A 19,058-nucleotide genomic window follows, 5' to 3' on the forward strand; every position below is an offset into this window, starting at 1 on the left:
ACAGCAATGAGCTCAACGCCACTGAAGGCCACAACAAAGCGGAAAGACAACTTTTTAGGGATACAGATCCATTCAATGACAACAACCTTAATAGATAAGCATGGACACACTGACACTCGTCACCATCTATATCAATCGATCCAGCACAAAAATATGACCAATGCACCGACCAGCACCACAAAGGCAGGATGATGAAATACGCTTTCACTCACCAAGGCTGAGGGCTCACTTGAAGAGAAAGGTGAGAGTTTCTTCCTCTGGGGAAACTTTTCGATGATTTTGGGAATGAAGTCATGTACCTGCTGAATCAGCTGGCTTTCGATGGACAACATGACCAATGCGTTGAGTGGCGGCTGTCCCATGGTATTGCAAGTGAAGGTTTTTACCCTTTTCAAGGTGGAAAAGTTCCTCTCTGACTCGGATGTGGTCATAGGTGTTATGATACATTTTCAGTCTCAGCAAAAGCCTCCTCTAGGTTGTTCTCATGGATGGATCTTAACAGAGACAGGGCCGTCTTACCAGTGTGGTGGTACAGTGGTCAGCTCAGACTTCAACTTTTCCTTGTTTCCTAGAGGCCATAGTTTCACCGCACAGTCAAGCTGAGATATAGGGAATGACAGGACAAATTGTGGGAAGAGCGAGCTGTCAACCAGCGTGACAGTGATCAGGTGGTCACTTTGTGAAAACCTCTGCTCCACCTGGGAGATGACTGTCGCATGCCTCCTTCATCACCGGCGCTGTTGGTTACTCGTCGGCCTGGCTCGTCTGTTCCATTGTGAATGGTGGCAGCCCATTCATGTTTTCTTCCGCATATTCTAGACATTCTCCTTGAAACGAGTGAGAGCACTGCTAATCCCAGATGCATTGATGCTCCGTTTTAGCAGAGTGTTGTACAAAACATCAACTTCTGGCATAAGGAAGAAAAAAAAATCCAGCAGATGCAGAAATGCTTGGTCCCAAGGTCTTTTTGATAGGCCGTATGCCTCACTTATGGTGGCCTCATCCCATCCTGGATGTGTGCTTATGTCCTCCATACACAGGAGCAGCCCAGAGCGGTTTTACTCTACACATTTTGGAGCACCAGAGAAAAAGGTGGCAAAAGCAGTTAAATCCGCATCCTTGCTGAACAAAGTTGCTGCAGGTTCAGCTGGGGAGCATAGCAGTGAACAAACTGGGCATGTGGGTATGTCTCTTTTATTAGTGTATGTACCCCTTGGACGTTTCCACTCATTACAGCCGCACAATCATAAGTCTGAGCGATCAGCTTTTCTCCCAGCTTCTGTGGTTCCAGCACACCCTTGATGCTATTAAATTTATGATTTACAGGAGACATCAGTTGTCTTATCTGCCTGTATGGCAACAAATAATGGCTTGTCCACTTGCTTGGCTATCTCCTCCCTGTACACTTCATACATATCGTCTAACAGTTAGTTTTGTACAGTGCTAGATGTCCCTTTGAAGATGGGCTGAGCGTCATCGTGCCTCTGAAGTCTCGAATCGCCCTCACACAGTCTCGAAAATGCATCTCAATATTCCAGGATTCAGGGAGTCCACTGACTCCTCATGCCCACACAGTGCGGTTTTACATTTTCCACACAATTTAATACATGTTATGATCTGACTGAGAACGTACCTGTTTTCCTCCACCTGTTTGTTATGCTCCTCAATGGAGCGCCTGTATGCACTGTCAACTTGGGCTGCGACATTTACCCTTCCAAGTAAGCCCAATTTCACAGCATTGTCCAGATGACTCCCACTGTTCTCATATTTTGTAACCCGTCCTTGACCAAGTACCATCTCCACCAAATAGCAGACATGGAAAACAGAAGAGTGCCTTCTTTTGTATGCTAACCGTTGGCCACTTTTTCTTCAAAAACCACTCCACGTTAAACCTGTAGTTACTTTTACCTGAGTGATGACAATATCCCGTACCAAGTCGCTTTACTTCAAGTTTCTCCTTCAAATTAAGGTTTTCAAACCGGTGCTCGAGAATAAATCCACATTATTCATTTTCTCAGATTATCTGGCATTTGTGAAGCTAACAAGCTAGCTAGCAATCTACCCTGTTTGCTCTCCTTTCTGACTAATGTTGGCGCCAGACAGACAGCCAATCAGGTCTGAAATACGAAATGACGCTGTAGTGGGGCTACCGGCTGTTAGCCCCACTTGGCATCAAATTTGTGTGATCTGCATTGATCACACTAATATTCTGAGCATGTGTATTAATATTTTCACACATACAATGTACTTTGCATTGTGAGAGAGGGGATAGCCCCACATTCACGCTTAGCCTATGGTCTACTACTGCGAACTTGAATCGGCAGAGCACAGTCGAAAGCAGCAAGGCAGGGATCAATGAACATGAAATAAAATCCTAACACAAATGAAATGCAATTTAGGAAGGTGCTATATTCATAGAAAATAAATCTTAAAAGTAATCTTCGAGAAATAAAAATAATTTTGTTGCAGTTCTTTCAGTTAATAACTTGTGGGGCGGTGAATGTGTAAACTCCTGCACATGTACTGTCTAAATGTGTCCGTGTTGAACAGTCTGACAATAATCAGTTTGAGTCTGCGTCATGGCAAGGTCAGAAGAGAATTGGACATGACCAGTAGGGAAGGGGTAAAAGTGATTTCAAATGTTTATTAATTGGAGAAAACTATCCATTCATTACAGCGGCAAAAGATGATGAATACTTCCTTGCTGGGAGGATGATTGCAGTCTGTATGGTTTATGGTGGTCCCGGTCCTCGATTCCTCACCAAGACACTGTACCAGCACCTTACAGGGAGAGCCATGTCTGAATTCCAAGCAACAATAGAAAATATAACTGATGAGAACATGAAGGCCTCCCTGCCTGAGGTAGGCTCATTTTACAACTAAGCTAATAAAAACTAAGCTAATAAAAACAAGAATATTTGGTTGTGTTCTTGGAAATAATATTATTAGTACTACCTGTAAAGAAAAAAAATACTACTTTAAGGGATGAAAAAAATTGCTGTTTTAAATATCTGTATGTATTTTTGGTAGGGCTGGGCAATAAATCGATTTAATCGATTTATCGATTTTGTAGTGTAAAACGAGTTTTTTGCCACAATAGTTTTTTCGGACTTTTCCGCGTTTCGTCCTTGTGCGTTACCATAGATACTAAAAGAAGCGCGTAACACACAATCAAAACAACATGGCAGCGTGTAGTACTAGCAGAGAACTACTTCCAAAGAAAGGCACAGGAAACTCCGTAATTTGGAACTGGTTTGGTTTTGATGCAGCAGACAAAACACAGACGAAGCCTTGCTGCAAAATATGTTTCAAGGCTGTTGCTACTGGAAGCAGCAGTACAACAAATCTTTTCCAGCACCTGAGGAATAAACATCGCGAAGAATGGGAGAAGTGCAGCCGGCTCCGTAGCGAAAACGGCTCCTCTAGCACACCTGCTAAAAAGCAAACTACACTTCCTGAGAGCTTTACAAACTGTGTGCCTTATGATAAGAACGGAACGCGATGGAAAGCGATTACAGAGGCGATCACGTTTTATATTGCCACAGACATGCTGCCAATTTATTCTGTCGAAAAGCGAGGCTTTAATCACATGCTAAAAATATTAGATGCGAGGTACGTTGTCCCCAGTCGCAAGTATTTCACCACTCTTTTTTTTAATTGTAATGTTATATGTTACAAAATTTCTTGAACAGAAAATTTAAGCTACTGTGAAGTTGTTGCACTTTTGCCTAAACCTGGGTTAAAGCTTGAAATTGTTGAATGACAGAGCCTCATTTACTTTTTGTTTTGGGATTCTACGCATTTTAACTCTTGAGGACAATCATAGCAATAAAGTTGAACTTTTGACACTATATCTGATGTCTGCAGTCATTTAAGTGCATTGAAAAAAAAATCGGAAATCGAATCGAAACTCGCATTTTTCTTTAAAAAATCAAAGATTTTTTTTTTAGGCAAAATCGCCCAGCCCTAATCATCATTTTCCACTCACCAGTTTGTGTTTCTTTTGAATTTGTCTTTTGACTTCATTTGACAATGAAAACATGTTTCTTTTATAGCATTTTTTACATATTAACAGAGGTGGGGGACTCGAGTCACATGACTTGACTCGAGTCTGACTCGAGTCACAATTTTCAGGACTTGTGACTTGCTTGATTAAAGTATTAAAATGACTTGACTTGACTTTGACTTGAGAACAAGTTACTTGAGACTTGACTTGACTTGAAGTGGAAGACTCGACAATGACTTGAATTATAATAAACAAACAGCAATAAAATTATTTTATATGTTGTGACATCAGCACCACTAATCAGCGTATGTGCCTTTAACGCTGCACAATTCAAACCGCGCCAAACATGGCAGACAGTAAGGTTAGTCGAGCTCCACAAATAGTATCGTTTGGATACAAGGACTTTGAACTGGACCGTGTGAATAAAAAAAAGATTTGCCAGATGCTAAATATGCAACAACGTCAAATTTCATTCGTCATTTTAAGAACCACAAGGAAAGGTAAGAAAATAATCTCTTTATATTCAGTTTCACATACAATCTATAACGATTAAGTTACTAATGTAATTAATTAATCTTTTGTTTGTCATAATTTGGCCTTGGTTGCATATTATGTTTGTTTTTTTCTTGTTAGAAATGTGACCATTATCATTACTGAATACGTCTGGTAAATAGATGTAAGGGAATTTGACTATAACAGTGGCATAGCCTGAATTTTTATGTTGATGGGCATCTTAAAATGAGCGGGCATGTATATTATTACACGTAGGTAATAATGTCTGTATTAAATGTGCGCATTTTCAAGTGTTTGTGGACTGCGCGTGGAAACTAAAAAGCATTGTGCTTACACCATAACAGTTAACTTTACTGCAGGAAAGGCTAACATGGAGACGCCGATGTGATTACTAGCACCTAAACATTTCGAATAGTTAAAATTTTTTACTCATACAGACAAGAATAATTACAGCGTAATTACATATTAGGCAGTTTTTCAGTCACAATAATTAGTTTATAAGGTTGTTATTATTAGCCCTTATTACATGGATTGTCTGAATTCCAGTGCAGAATGCGTGTTATTTCTTGATAACAGACCGTTGCCATGAAAAACAGCGCGTTGCTATGGACGCAGCAGGATTCTAACCAGAGACGTGAAATCGAGCTTCTCACCGAGCGCACGTCAGAAACCGAGGACAGTGTGTGTGTGTGTTCATCTCTTTAGTACTGTGACTTGACTTGACTTGCTTAGGGTGAACCCTTGACTTGACTTGACTTGCTTGATTTATCTGAACTGTGACTTGAGACTTGATGGTTAAGACTTGAGACTTGCTTGGACTTGACCATGTGTGACTTGTCCCCATTTCTGCATATTAATGACTTTGTTTATCCCAGATATCCAGTGCAGAGACATTGGATGGACTACACCAGTTAATTGATAACCATGCTAGCTTGCTACAGACTGCTGGATGTTTGCAGTACCCCAAAATTGTAAAAGGCAAGGAGGAGATACTAAAAAACTTCATGCAGTGGTACATCATATACCGAAATCATTTCTCAATACAGAGGTGAGTGTCTATGCATTATTAGTCCTGGCAACAGCCCTGATCTTCACTACTACCTAAAATGTAGAAGTAGGGTTTTTCAACGCCGAAACACTTGTGGTTTTCCTCCCCTCTTTCTAATTAGGGACTAAATCAGACCTTGGACACCAGGTGAATCCATTTATCAACTAGGTTAAAGCAAAAAAGTGCTGAATTATTTAATGAAACAAACAAAATCATGTTATTTGAATCATTGTCCATAATGTATTATGTGGGTTAGTCGACCTTGTTGCTAAATCTTGCATGCAAGTGTACCAAATGTAGCCATGTGGTGGAAAAACATGTCTTTACCCTTCTACAAAATTTTACAGACCGTTAATTTAAGAGACTGCTGCAAAATTCAGTTTCTCTGGTTTTGCTATTTATGTTTGGGGGAAAAAAAGATTTTAATGAACTACTGACAGCATTCAAAAAAGTAATTTAGAGATTAAAGAAAAATGTGCAGTGGTCTCTTAATTTTCCAGAGCTGTAGATATAGGTAAAGCACATATATCACCAGGCAGCACTGACAGTACACAGACCCATCATCACAATATTTTTAAACTAAATTAATACTCCTATAGAAATCTGTATAAATGGTTATGACAATACATTTGTTTTCTGAAGTATGACAACCAGCTTTCAATTTGCTGGTTTGAGGTTGAGGAGCCATATATATGACTTGGAGCCCCTGCAAAATTGATATGACTCCAAATTCAGTGACACAATGCAGATAATGTTGAGCTATGACCTCTGGATCATTGTCGCTTGCTCCACATATCAACCACATTACTTTGCATGACTAACCGTCAATACAGCCACTAAATGCCAAACCATATGGTTTTTATTTGTCGTATCCATCTACATGCCAAACATGGTTTGGTCCCAGGGAATGATAAACTCTTCTCACAAATCTTCGTCTTGAGTGTTGTTCAACACCTGATGGATCAACATCAGCAAGCATAAGCATGACGTCTTGCCTTCTCACCATACTTCTGATGCAATGTCTGCCACATTGTGCGGTACCCGTAATGCTGTCCAGGGCCATTCAGCAAAGGCTCATTTTAAGGTTATGTTTAGTTTCCAAGAAATTCAAAACAGCATTGTAATTATGGCCATTTCTGAAGTACTTAAGAATTAGATCCTCTTCAGAGAGGTTGTCCGATGATGGTCCTGATCAACACAGAGGGTGAATAATATCAAAATAATTAGACTTTATGAGCCTATATGTGGGGAATTCAGTTATTAATAAGAGTTGAGAACAGAGATGTTTTAAAAATCAACATAATAAAGAGCACTTAAGTTTGACCATTTTAGTCCAAGCAGCCTTGAAATCAGTCACTGAAATAGGGAAGATAATGTCTTACTGAAAGAGTCATGCTTTTCAGTTTGGTTTGCACAATTTTATCACCTTCAAACTTGTAAAGACAGTCATCTGTTTAAACGGTTATGTTTTGATTACATAATGATAAAGTTAATCTTGTACTATAGTATTAAAAAGGTATCCAATCACAAGGCCAACTAATGGGCATAAATGTTCACTCTAATAAGTTATTTTATCTACTCTAAAGAATGACTCTGACATCTAATTTGTTTTCTAAATAGGCTATTATTATCATCATGTTGCTCATTTCTGCACTTTAAAAGTAGCAATAGATATGCAAACTCACCGTCGTCTTCAGCGTCAGCCAAAAACTGAAAATGTTTCCCACATGAGCCGCAAAAGACAAACTGTTGCCAGATCGTGGCCAAAGAAGGGACAAAACATGGTATTGGATAAATAAATAAAGACGGATATGAAAACTAGCTGGCTAATTACGTTTAGTTGATTCATGCACCATAACATTAAAAACAATCATGTTCGCTTATTAAAGACCCTGCTAAAGACTTCTCCAAGATAGCTTACCTCTGCCATGAACAATTAGGATAACGTATAGAATAATATTTATTAAAATGTCCCTACGTTCATAATGTCAATATATACTGACTGTACAGTGTAATTGTTACCTACTACCTATCTGTACTCTACCTGTCTTGGAGGTTTGCTATCGAACATAACAAAGTACAACATCGCTGAAACTAAGAGAGAGTATGCATTTTATAAAACGTAAGATTATAATAAAAAAAAAAAAAACTTACTTTGGTGAATTTAAGTAGTGTTCTTGGTTGGGATAATTTCAAATTGACCGGCTGTCAACAAGTTTGTTTTTATTTTGGTGGGAACCCAACTAATTCCACTTTGCACTGCCCCTAGTGGTCTGGAGCACTTCCGTTGTGAGCAACTTGAAATGCAGCGTTTCTGCAAATGTTGTGTTCTGGGCTTATGCTGTTGTGTTCTGGGTTGATGTTGTTGTGGTGTGAACCAATGCTGTTGTGTTGTCACTTAAAGGTGTTGTAAGTACAATTTATTTATTTTTATAAATGTTTTATTTTTGTTAATGTTGTTGTGTTTTCAACTTTTGTTTGCTTCGCTAATGTTGTTGTGTTGTGCACCTGTGGGCCACCGTACTATTCTACTCTACCGCTCCCTACAACTATTGAATAATTTCTCTCTGAGCTAACTGAACTACTTACCATTGCAGTATCACTTTCCCCCCACCTAATGCTGCCTGGTGACATGAATATCCAAGTCGACCCTCCGAACTCCGAACCTACCTTTGATTTCACTGCAGTCCTGGACTGCTTTAATATCACCCAACATGTTAATTTCCCCACCCGTATCAAGGGCTTTCTTGACCTTGTCTGCTCTGTCGGCCTCAACATCACCCACATCTCCCGTTCACTGTTCCTCTGTCTGACTACATGATCCTGAATTTCCCCCTCCCCCTCAAATATATACCCCACAATAGAGATACAACTCTGCTCTTTTCGCAATATAAAAGCTGTCGATCCCCTGAAACTCTCTGATGCAATCTGCTCTGCCCTTCCCCTGAACCATGCCTCCAATACGCCTGAAGATTTAGGTATTCAGTTCAACACTCCTCTGCCTATAAGCTTAATCTCTCCATTTATAGAGATGCTCTTCATCTTGCCAGAACCTCACAATACCATCACAACCTCCAACACAAACTCCCAGACTCTATGATCCACAAATGTCTCCTACCCCACAGTAAGAAATACACATCTTATTGCATGGTCTAAAACAACTACCTGCTCCTTGGATCCCCTTCCTGCGACTCTCATCAAGGCTTTCCTTCCTGCTGTGTGTCCATACATCACTCAAATAGTGAATCTCTCTCCTATGGCACTGTCCCCTCTAACTACAGAACTGCTGCAGTCACACACATCTTAAAGAAACCTGGTCTGGACCCCACCAATTTTCATATCTTCTGCCCCATCTCCAACCTTCCCTTCCTTGTGAAAACCCTGGAAAGGACTGTTGCCTCCCAACTGCAATGTCACCTCCTCAATAACAGTTTACTTGAGCCTCTTCAGTCTGGGTTCCCGACCACTCCACAGTACTGAAAATGCCCTCCTCAAGGTTATCTGTGCTGATGCTGGTGCCCTCAACATCCTTATCCTCCTGGACCTGAATGCTGTGTTTGACACAGTTAGTCATGTGATCCTCATCACCAGGCCGGAGGCTCTGGGTTTTGAGGGAACCACATTTTCCTGGCTACACTCATACCTCACCAACCGTACCCATTACTTCTCCCTCAGTGACACTCATACCTCACCAACCAGACCCACTACATGTCCCTCAATGACACTCATACCTCACCAACCGTACCCATTACTTCTCCCTCAGTGACACTCATACCTCACCAACCATACCCACTACATGTCCCTCAATGACACTCATACCTCACCAACCGTACCCATTACTTCTCCCTCAGTGACACTCATACCTCACCAACCAGACCCACTACATCTCCTCCAATGACACTCATACCTCACCAACCATACACAGAGACAGTTTCTCTAGGGCTGCTCCAAGGTTTTGTGACTCACTTCCACAATCCATCTGTGACTCTGAATCTGTTACCATCTTCATCCACCACCTCAAGCCTCATCTGTTCAAACAAGCCTACCCCTAGCCCCTGCCCATTCCCTTCATCAAGTGTCATGCCTGAATCCTTTTCTTTACATTTGTCTGTGCAATGTCCAATTGCTCTCCTCGGATGTTGTTTGTTTTGTACCTGATATAAAGTGTCTTTGGGTCCCAGAAAAATGCTATATAAGTTTAATGTATTATTATAATTATTAGAACATTATTTGAAGTGATTCTGCCAAGCTCTAAAATGAAATCAGCTGTTTCTGTAGCATTTCATAAAAGGTTTCTTGTTTGCAGAGATAGCTATGGTCCTCAAGGGGCATGGCTAAGCCGTGGGCTATGGTTTCATGATTTAAGCCATTTCTCACAAAAAAGGCCTTGATAAATCTTGAAATAAGACAAATAAGAGAAAATCAAATCTACAAAAAAGGTCAAATGTGTTATGGTCTGATGAGACCAACGTTAAAAGATATCTTTGGCAAAAAGCCAACACGGCTCATCACACAATGAACATCTGTTATATCTGTTATCTTGCATGTTAGCAGCAGCATCATGCTATGGTGCTCCTCTTCAGCTCAGATAGGTGCTCTGGTCAGGATATCACAAATCCTGCTGCCCTCAGCCAGAGGTTTGACATTGAAGATATAATTCCACTTTCACATTGACAAGTATCCAAGGCAAACAGCCAAATCAACGGAAGAATGGCTTGAGAAAAGGAAATTCAGTTTCCTGGAATGGCCCCAGTCCAAGCCTGTTGCTGAGTCTAATAGAAAATCTGCGGACTGAACTAAAAGGGCTGTTCACAGATCCTCTCACAATTTGGCTGAGTTTGACCTAATGTTCTACAAAGAGTGGGCTAAAATAGCAAAATCCAGATAATAGGTTGATACATATCAAAATAGACATAATGCTGAAATCCAAGCAACAGGTGTATCTGCAAAGTAGTTGTGGGGTGTGCACATTTATGTAACCATGGTATGAATTAATGTTTTTTTTAAATATGTATTCATTTGTTTTTCACTTGTTGTCTACAATATCTTATTAAAAGTGAAATAAGTCCTGCCGTGATTTGTCTTGATTTCAGCCTTTACATAAACAAAGACAGTATTGTCAATATTGATATTGTCAGCAAGAAATTAACAATCGAAAAACAGTGTTTCCTAGGTTTTCCTATTTTTGCTTTTAATACCAAACTGATGTTATAAAGGGCTACAGGTTCAACGATTTATTCAGGTAGACCCTACATGGATAGATAGGCACGTAGCGAAATAGTTAATCAAACTACACACAGATACTCCGGATATGGACACCTGAAGTGCAGAACAAAAATTGGGGCGGAACTATAAGGCACTCATTCACTGGGACCGTGTTTCTGAGGACAGTGGAATTTGAGTGTTCATTGAAATTCTTCCGTGTAAGCGTTGTATTCAAGATGGAGACGGCCAGTAAAATGAGCTTAGCAGCTCTACAACAGCAAGATCCATATATCAACAAACTTCTCGATGTTACCGGACAGGTAGCACTGTACACATTTAATTCAAAAGCAAATGAGTGGGTAAGTTTGACTAATAAAATTATTATTTTCCTGTTATTTCCCGTGTTTACTGTAAAGGTAGCTAGCTTGCTAACAACTACGTACATAGTCACCTTACAACATTTGTTAGTGTATCAGTGACCATAAACATGCTTGTCAGACGTTAAGCAGCAAATGTAGGATTTGCTTTGTTGGTGGTTACGTAGAGCCAACACGCGTGTCTCAGGGTTCTGTATCAAATAATGAACGGTTTCTCGTTTGCAGACAACTTTAACTAGTTAATAGTTTTCTATGTAGTTGACTAGTGATGGCCATTCGATGCTTCATTAGCGTCATTTAAGCAGCAGGATATTATTTATCACAATAAAAGCCATCATTGAAATGTATAAGGCAATATAGTTAATAATCCAGTCTGTTAAAAAGAACAGACAAGAATAACATTGGAACGGACATTAAACATAAAATGTACACACTAGATTTTGCCTTATATATTTCAATGATAGCTTTTATTTTGAAAATGAAAATCTGAGTTAGCGCTGCTAGCATAATATCCTGCTACAAGAAGAACGGCAATGAAGTCTCGAATGGCCATTACTATAGTTGACTATGTAGGTTTCTAACGTTAGCTACTTCAGTCTAACTTAGTAACTACAAGCTGTGTTTTGCGCCAACGCTGTCGCTAGCGAGTCAGCATAACGGCCGGTTCAACCGGACACAGCGGTTTACAACAACGTTTTGCAGTTGTGCTATTCAAAGTTTCATTTCGTTACAAAACGTTTTGAAACTGAACCGAGAAGACTGTCGAAAACCCACGTGGGGTAAACCAGTCCTTCAGTGGCGTATTCATTTATGCTAAACAACATGTTTTACATGCCGAACCTTTGCTGAAAAGACGAAAACGCGACAGACCTTAATTTGTCAATACCACATCGGTTTGTTTGGCAGGAGGATTACATTCCTGTTGAAGTAACACACGTACCAAAACGTTTAATAAATCGAATACGTCCCAGACCAAATATATACGTATTGTGTTTATTTTTATGAATGATCAAATATACATTCACCTGGTTTGAGTTGTAATTACTTTTCAACATTTCCATTTCAGGAAAAGACCGAAATTGAAGGTACTTTATTTGTTTATGCCAGGTAATTGATTTTCTTGTTGTTATTGTTTTGTAAGTAACCACTTCAGTTGCAAAGATGCTTAACCTTCAACTCTGGCATAAAAGTGTAGTCCAGGCCTACTTGTTAAAATACATTTTATAATTTTGTTTGGCGTTTTCAAGCACTTAGTGACTCGTTCTGAAGTTAAGTGCTATAAAATTGAATATATTATTATTTATGGTCCATGTGGAAATGCCTCACAATAAACAAGTTCTCTTTCCTCCACACTTTCATCAAACTATCTTCACAATTGCCTTGCTTTTCTTTTTTCTGAGACATTAAGCTTAATGGTCTTTCTCCATTGCTCTCAAATAACATCCACAGGTCTGCTTCCCCTCATCATGGTTTCACCATCATGAATCGGCTGAGCACAGAAAACCTTGTGGAGCCCATCAACAAAGACCTAGAGTTCCAGCTCCAAGACCCCTTCCTGTTGTACCGAAATGCTAACTGTGAGTAGGCTATTTCTTTATAAGCCATTTTGTCACCCCACTGTCTGCTTTGCAAGGACATAGATGTAGTCTGCCCTACTGGGACATTATATAGACTGAATTGTCTACACTAAAGATGATAATTCCTTTTTAGATTTACCATTGAATGCCATGTATGGAAACCTCCCCCAGATGAATAAGGAATACTGTCAATGTTTTATAATCACATTTTGGGTGTGAATAAAGTTGCAGAGCTCTGCTTGCACACAGTCATTCAAGTCATCAAACATTCTGCCCTGTCTGTATAGCAGACATGTCATCACATCCTTGCCCTTCCATTAAGATTCCTCTATGGATATACAGTGCATGCCCACCAGCTTTTCTGATGGACATTGATCAAATGCTAAACACAGTACTGAAAAGAAGTTTGACACTACTGACTCAGAAACTTTGAGTCTGGTCATTAATTTGTGTCAGTAAGGCCCAGAGCATGTCAGATTCGCTACCAGTGAAAGATAAATTGCCCCTTGTTCCAACAAAGGATTGAACAAATAATTGAGTTGTTCACAAGTCTTTTTAACTTAAGCAAAGGCTCTGTGTGTAGGTTTTATAAAGCTGTGTCTATCATATCATTAAATAATCGATACATGGCATTAATTACAGCAAACCGCATCCAATTATCAGTCCTAATCATGACTTTTTCTTTTCAAATATTGCCTGCATATTGATCTATTTTTTTCTGCACACGTTAGACAAAGTCGTTGTTTGATGGGCAGAGTTGGAGGACAGCATATCCTGACAGTAATATCGTAGATCTTTGCTGCCAGCCATTCGAAAGAACAAAAGTCATTACAGTCAACAATAACGTTGAGTGAGTCACTCAGTTGTTCTTTAGTCCTTTCAACTAAAGCAAAAGCTTGGTTTATATTTTGCTCTATTTTTCTCTACCAACATAAACAAAAGCCTTTTTTTGTCTGGAGGGGTGGGCTTCATATGAAACCTGTGATTATTTTGTAGAAATCCGCAGCCTGCCATTTGACTGAACTAAATTGTTGAATGAGTCATTAAGAAAGGACTCCTGACACTGGAGCACTGTTGGGGAACCTTACTTTTCAAATTAACTAATTACAGTTGGTAGTTATTGTACTTAGTAGTTACGTTACTTAGTTACTTGCTGTTGAAAGTAAGGTGTTAATTTACCTAGTTACTTTTAAGATAAGTCCTTTTTTACAATAAGATTCTATATTCGCCTGTTGGTCACTTATGCCCTGAAGGTACACATTTTCCGGGTTATTGTATAATTCCATAGTCAGGTCTTGCATAGTCATTGTCACTCACCAGGATATATAGCATTATCAATCATTATACAGCAAGAGTGACCAATCCTATTATCTCAAGTAATCATATACCATAATCAAAAACAAAATTTCCATTTAGTTCTTCAAACAGGAATCAATTAATTCAATCAATTATTTTCATTTGCAAGTGCCTCCACATTTTCAGGCCAGGCTTATTCAACAGCCTTTATGTACAGACTTGAAAACTAGATGGATCCAGTGAACAATGAAGACCAAAAAACAATACCTGTAGCCGTACACTGACAATCATACCTTCTCAAAAAAAAAAACATTAGGCGCATTGCAAGTTGAAATCTCTTTGCAATAATTTGCATAATCCATTAATGTTTCATGATTTTATTCAGAGGTGAATAATTACAAAGTCTGATTTGAAGTGATTCAGAATAATCACGTTTAGAAACAGAATATTTGTTTAGATGTTCATTTGCTGTCAACTTTGGTTGTCCAACATAGGATGATTTGGCATCGAACTTTGGTCGTCCAACAGGCAAGAGATTCCAGCAAAACATCCCAGCAACCCCGGTTATAGGCGAGGGTAATAATGACAGTCGAAATACTAAACTGCTTCCCAAGCCTGATTCGTGCAGGTCAGCCTTCTGCTACGTTGGTTGCTCTGTTTTTTGTTGTTTTGTTTTATAAAAACTTAAATTAAATAATTAAGTTACTTGCTTTGTAATTTGTAACGCGTTACCCCCAGCACTGCTCTCGAGTCAGTAAAAAGAGATGTTCAAAAAGAACGAAACCCACCAGCTTTCCACTTCCACTTGCCTCTGAACGCACTCAGCAGACTTCCTCCCAGGCTGTTCTGGAAGACCACCTTCCCCTTGTGCTGCAGCTCAGCCTGATGTGGTGCAGTGAGCAGGAACATCTCCTCTGAAGGGTCTCCTCCACCCATGGCCCCGCGTTAACAGGGCTCAACCCTACGAGGCTGCTCAATCTGAGGGGGAAATCATGCCTCAGGCCCCAGGTCCCTCACAGATGGGAGGGAATGTGTCCAACCGTCCGCTCTAGTCAGATGTTCTGAAGGCATCGGATCCAGTCACCCAGAGGGGTAGCAGTTGTATCTGACTGCAACCTTGTGACTCCTCCCCAGTAGTCAAGTGCCTGCAGGCCCCTGGGAGGGGAATGTAAGAATATAGTGAGTGTGGGTGTTTGGGGGGTGGTGGCTGTTCCTGAGTCTTGTGAAATAATTGGGACTTGTCTTGTTTAGCATGATTTCTTCAGTCCAGGTTTGTGATATTGCACACATCTGAGGGTTTATCAGTGCTTCCACCAGTTGGACAATATGGCTTAGATAAACACATGCACACCTATTTTCACATCCTAGGGATCCCCTGGTAGATGGAGCTGAGCGCCAAATATGACCGTTGCTAGGTTACCCGTCTCTGAAGGGACACCTGGCATGTATCATCTCTCACACGCACGCACACAGACAGAACCCTGGTCTGTCTTGCAGTTTGCTTTCTTACAACCTCCCTCTACCAAATGACGAGTCATCTTCCAGGTCTTTTTTATGCAGCAACAAACCACCTCCCTCATAAATCCTCTTGCCTGTGTTCCTCCCAACAGTAGGCATATACAGCATCTGGTTCTACGATAAGAAGGACTGCCAGCGAATCGCTCAGCTCATGGTGAAGTGAGTAAGGCCCGGTGAAACACTGCAGTTTAACCTGGAAACGCCCATACTTACTAACAACACTAGGGGGAGCTATTTAACACTTTACGGATAAGAGATTGTGTGTTTTCCAGTGATTTGCGACTGTGCTTGCTTGTTTATTGTGGGTGCTTATTCTCCAGGATCGTGAAACAGGAGGCCTTGCAGGCCCACCGGGTCTCCCCAGAGAGAGCCAGGGTGCCTGGGGGAACCAATGGATGCACAGAACCCCGCCCTATTGACATCCTGGAGCTCCTCAGCAAGGCCAAGGATGAATACCACAGGGTGAGAGATGGGAGCAGTCTCTGTCCAGGGCTCTGTATCCACACAACTATTTCAATGCCATTGGCCTCTCCAATAGGCCAGCTCCATGTATGCACCCAACTCTGAAGTGGTAATATATTTTTCCTGTTTCTAACTTGGTCAGTTAAGAACTCTCCTTTAATGGCTTTGGGCTTCATGTCATCTCTATTGAGTATTTTTTTTCAGATTTTCCCCAGTGGTTTAATTTCGGATGTTGCCCCTAACTCTCCCTAACACTAAACACCGTTGACATTTTTCTTTTTGTGTGCTGTGTTACTAGGCTCAGACAGGTGAAACAGAGATGTCCGTTGCATCTGAACACGGGGTGAACCCTGAGACGCTGAAAACCGCAGGCGAAACTACAGAGCGTGCTCACAGCACACCACAGCCAGAGAAGGTACAGTTCTGCCCTGTCAGAAATAACTGGACTGTGTCTGAAAGCGCCAAGCCCGGAACAGATTGTTGCTCACAATGCTCAATTCACTGTTACTGGGAAGTCATACTTGAATGTTCACTGTGTAAGGATGTTTCAGATTGACCATTTTAACTGTGTTTTCAGAGCTCCCACTCTGGCCAGAGACAAATCACAGTGGAGGAGCTGTTTGGCAGTTCTCTTCCCAAGGAGGCTGGCCTCCTGCCAGTCACACCCACACAGAGTTCCACAGAACCTGTAGCTCCGAGCCCTAATAGCTTCCTCCAGGCCCAGAGCTACAACCCAGTCGTACCCTTCCAGCCTTTACTGGCCCCCAGCCTCACAACAGACCCGGGGGGCAATAACCGCCACCTCGCTCCTGGTCTGGTCTCTCTGATGGAGGCGAGAGGTGGCTGTGGCTACACCCTAGAGGCCAGCCCGGTCTTCCCCAGTGGACCTCCACAAGACCCCCAAACCCAGCACCCGGTTTCTCCGCTGCTGGCGACCCCATCCGGCACTGAGGCTTGCAGTCCTTCCACCTGCCCCCCGTCAGCCTACCTGGGCCAGGATCTCCTGGGCTGTCTGAAACCAAGCCCCTCGGACCTCCACAAACCCACCCTCGCTCCCAGCTTCCTGGCCAGCCCGCTTGCCACGCCCCAGAGCTTCAGAGAGCCAATCCCCAAGCCCGCTGCCCTCTGCAGTGTACCTACACAGGTAACCAACTGCCCTTGTTATGATACATACATACTTTTGGTACTCTGTTATTTCTGAAGGGCTCCCTTTCTTATCTTTGTCAGCTCAAGAGCAAGGAACTGGACTTATTCCAGCAGACCCAAAAACTTTCAGAGCCAATGCCGGTAAGTATAACCAGGATATCCAGTAGATTACTTTGATTGTCCATTTCTTTTTATCGTTTCTAACATTGTTTCTCCCTGCCGTTTCTCTTCCGTCCCGCCTGTCCAAGGCCGTGGCTATGAAGGTGGGACATGGGGTACCCGGGCCGGGCCCTTCACTTGCAGGGTCAGAGCTCTCTGTGCTGCTCTCTCCGAGTGCTTTTCAGCAGTCTGTCACCAAGGCGACAGAGCTGCCGAGGCGAGCCGCCCCTCCTCCGGCCGTGGCCCTTGGGGAGACTGCCCCACCCCCCTGCAATAGGACTCAGCTACAGGACACGCTCCTCCACCTCATCAAGGTACAGGGAGACTTGATGTTATGTTAGTGGTTTTCCCCTGCTGGGATGTTACTTCAGCATTTGGCTCATGAATGGGTTATAAAGTCATCATTGTGTATCAATGTAGTGCCAGGAGAGATCTGCAATGAACTGTGTAACGTGTGGGAGCTTGTTTCTTGCTGCATCCGAAATGACTGGAAGATGACTTGTCTCTCTCCCTCTGTCTTCCCATCCTGTGTTTGTGCCTTATGCAGAATGACCCAGTGTTTCTCCGTGCCATCCACGAGGCCTACCTCCAGAGTCTCTCCAAGGACCTGAGCAATGTCAAGCTATAGCCTCAGTCCAGACTTCAGGGCGGGGGCGCCGGCTAACCCTGAACAACAGGTCCTGAAACTGTTTCCGCCCCCAGCCATGTACAGACACTCTTACTATTATGTGAAGGCCTAGACTTGCCCTCTGTTCCTCTGGAGCAGCTACGAGACGGCAGTACTTAAACCCAGAAGAGTCTCTTGGCACCCCCTTTTACCCCGTGTGGAGGAAGAAGGTAAAGTGGAGGGAGATGTTGCACTTGACAGCAGTGCCAAATCATATGCTTATCGTCCCTCTGTACTGGGGCACCACTTCCATCGCTTTAATGGAGTTAGGGAATTTCTGTGCAAGTCGAGCTTCACAATGCTCCATGTTCTGCCTGAGTACAGCTGGGATTCTCCACATACTGTCATTGTCTGTCATGTTGTGTTTCTTTTCATACCGCTCTCCCTTTGTGCCGCGCCGCTCTGCCGCTCTCCCTTTGTGCCGCGCCACTCTGCCGCTCTCCCTTTGTGCCGCGCCGCCCTGCCGCTCTCCCTTTGTGCCGCGCCGCCCTGCCGCTCTCCCTCTGATGCCGCGCCGCTCTGCCGCTCTCCCTCTGATGCCGCGCCGCTCTGCCGCTCTCCCTCTGATGCCGCGCCGCTCTGCCGCTCTCCCTCTGATGCCGCGCCGCTCTGCCGCTCTCCCTCTGATGCCGCTCTGCCGCTCTGCCGCTCTCCCTCTGATGCCTCGCCGCTCTGCCGTTCTCCCTCTGGTGCCGCGCCGCTCTGCCGCTCTCCCTCTGATGCCGCTCTGCCGCTCTCCCTCTGGTGCCGCGCCGCTCTGCCGCTCTCCCTCTGGTGCCGCGCCGCTCTGCCGCTCTCCCTCTGGTGCCGCGCCGCTCTGCCGCTCTCCCTCTGATGCCGCGCCGCTCTGCCGCTCTCCCTCTGATGCCGCGCCGCTCTGCCGCTCTCCCTCTGATGCCGCGCCGCTCTGCCGCTCTCCCTCTGATGCCGCGCCGCTCTGCCGCTCTCCCTCTGATGCCGCGCCGCTCTGCCGCTCTCCCTCTGATGCCGCTCTGCCGCTCTCCCTCTGATGCCGCTCTGCCGCTCTGCCTCTTTCATCTTTTAATCACCTCATTCACCAGCCGCTGTTGTTATGTCTGTTAAG

The 19,058-nt window shown here is 42.9% G+C and overlaps 2 protein-coding genes and 1 long non-coding RNA gene across 4 annotated transcripts; 1 reads left to right on the forward strand and 2 right to left on the reverse strand.

The window, feature by feature from the left end:
- Positions 1-2,646: 2,646 nt before the first annotated feature.
- On the reverse strand, positions 2,647-7,840 carry LOC106024590. 2 transcript variants are annotated; one of them, XR_004576632.1, is made up of 3 exons: positions 7,722-7,840; positions 7,253-7,313; positions 2,647-2,800 (listed from the first exon to the last, which is right to left on the reverse strand). It is a non-coding gene; the product is annotated as an uncharacterized LOC106024590 (long non-coding RNA). The 2 variants fall into 2 exon arrangements; XR_001198398.4 differs by lacking the exon at positions 2,647-2,800 and adding an exon at positions 6,107-6,755.
- A 3,117-nt stretch (positions 7,841-10,957) lies between these two features.
- On the forward strand, positions 10,958-18,419 carry dcp1a (decapping mRNA 1A). The gene is made up of 10 exons (XM_010897743.5): positions 10,958-11,131; positions 12,216-12,256; positions 12,599-12,726; positions 15,633-15,699; positions 15,861-16,002; positions 16,301-16,417; positions 16,580-17,146; positions 17,230-17,289; positions 17,397-17,621; positions 17,855-18,419. Exons 1-10 carry the CDS (start codon positions 11,009-11,011, stop codon positions 17,933-17,935), a joined length of 1,551 nt encoding a protein of 516 aa, XP_010896045.3. The 5' UTR covers positions 10,958-11,008; the 3' UTR covers positions 17,936-18,419.
- LOC105026349 (octapeptide-repeat protein T2-like) lies at positions 18,309-19,058 on the reverse strand. Its single transcript, XM_034296118.1, has 2 exons — positions 18,427-19,058; positions 18,309-18,392 (listed from the first exon to the last, which is right to left on the reverse strand). The coding sequence occupies exons 1-2, from the start codon at positions 19,010-19,012 to the stop codon at positions 18,346-18,348; spliced, it is 633 nt and encodes a 210-aa protein (XP_034152009.1). The 5' UTR covers positions 19,013-19,058; the 3' UTR covers positions 18,309-18,345.

This window comes from Esox lucius, chromosome 12 (genome assembly GCF_011004845.1).
Source record: "Esox lucius isolate fEsoLuc1 chromosome 12, fEsoLuc1.pri, whole genome shotgun sequence".
NCBI lineage: Eukaryota > Metazoa > Chordata > Actinopteri > Esociformes > Esocidae > Esox > Esox lucius.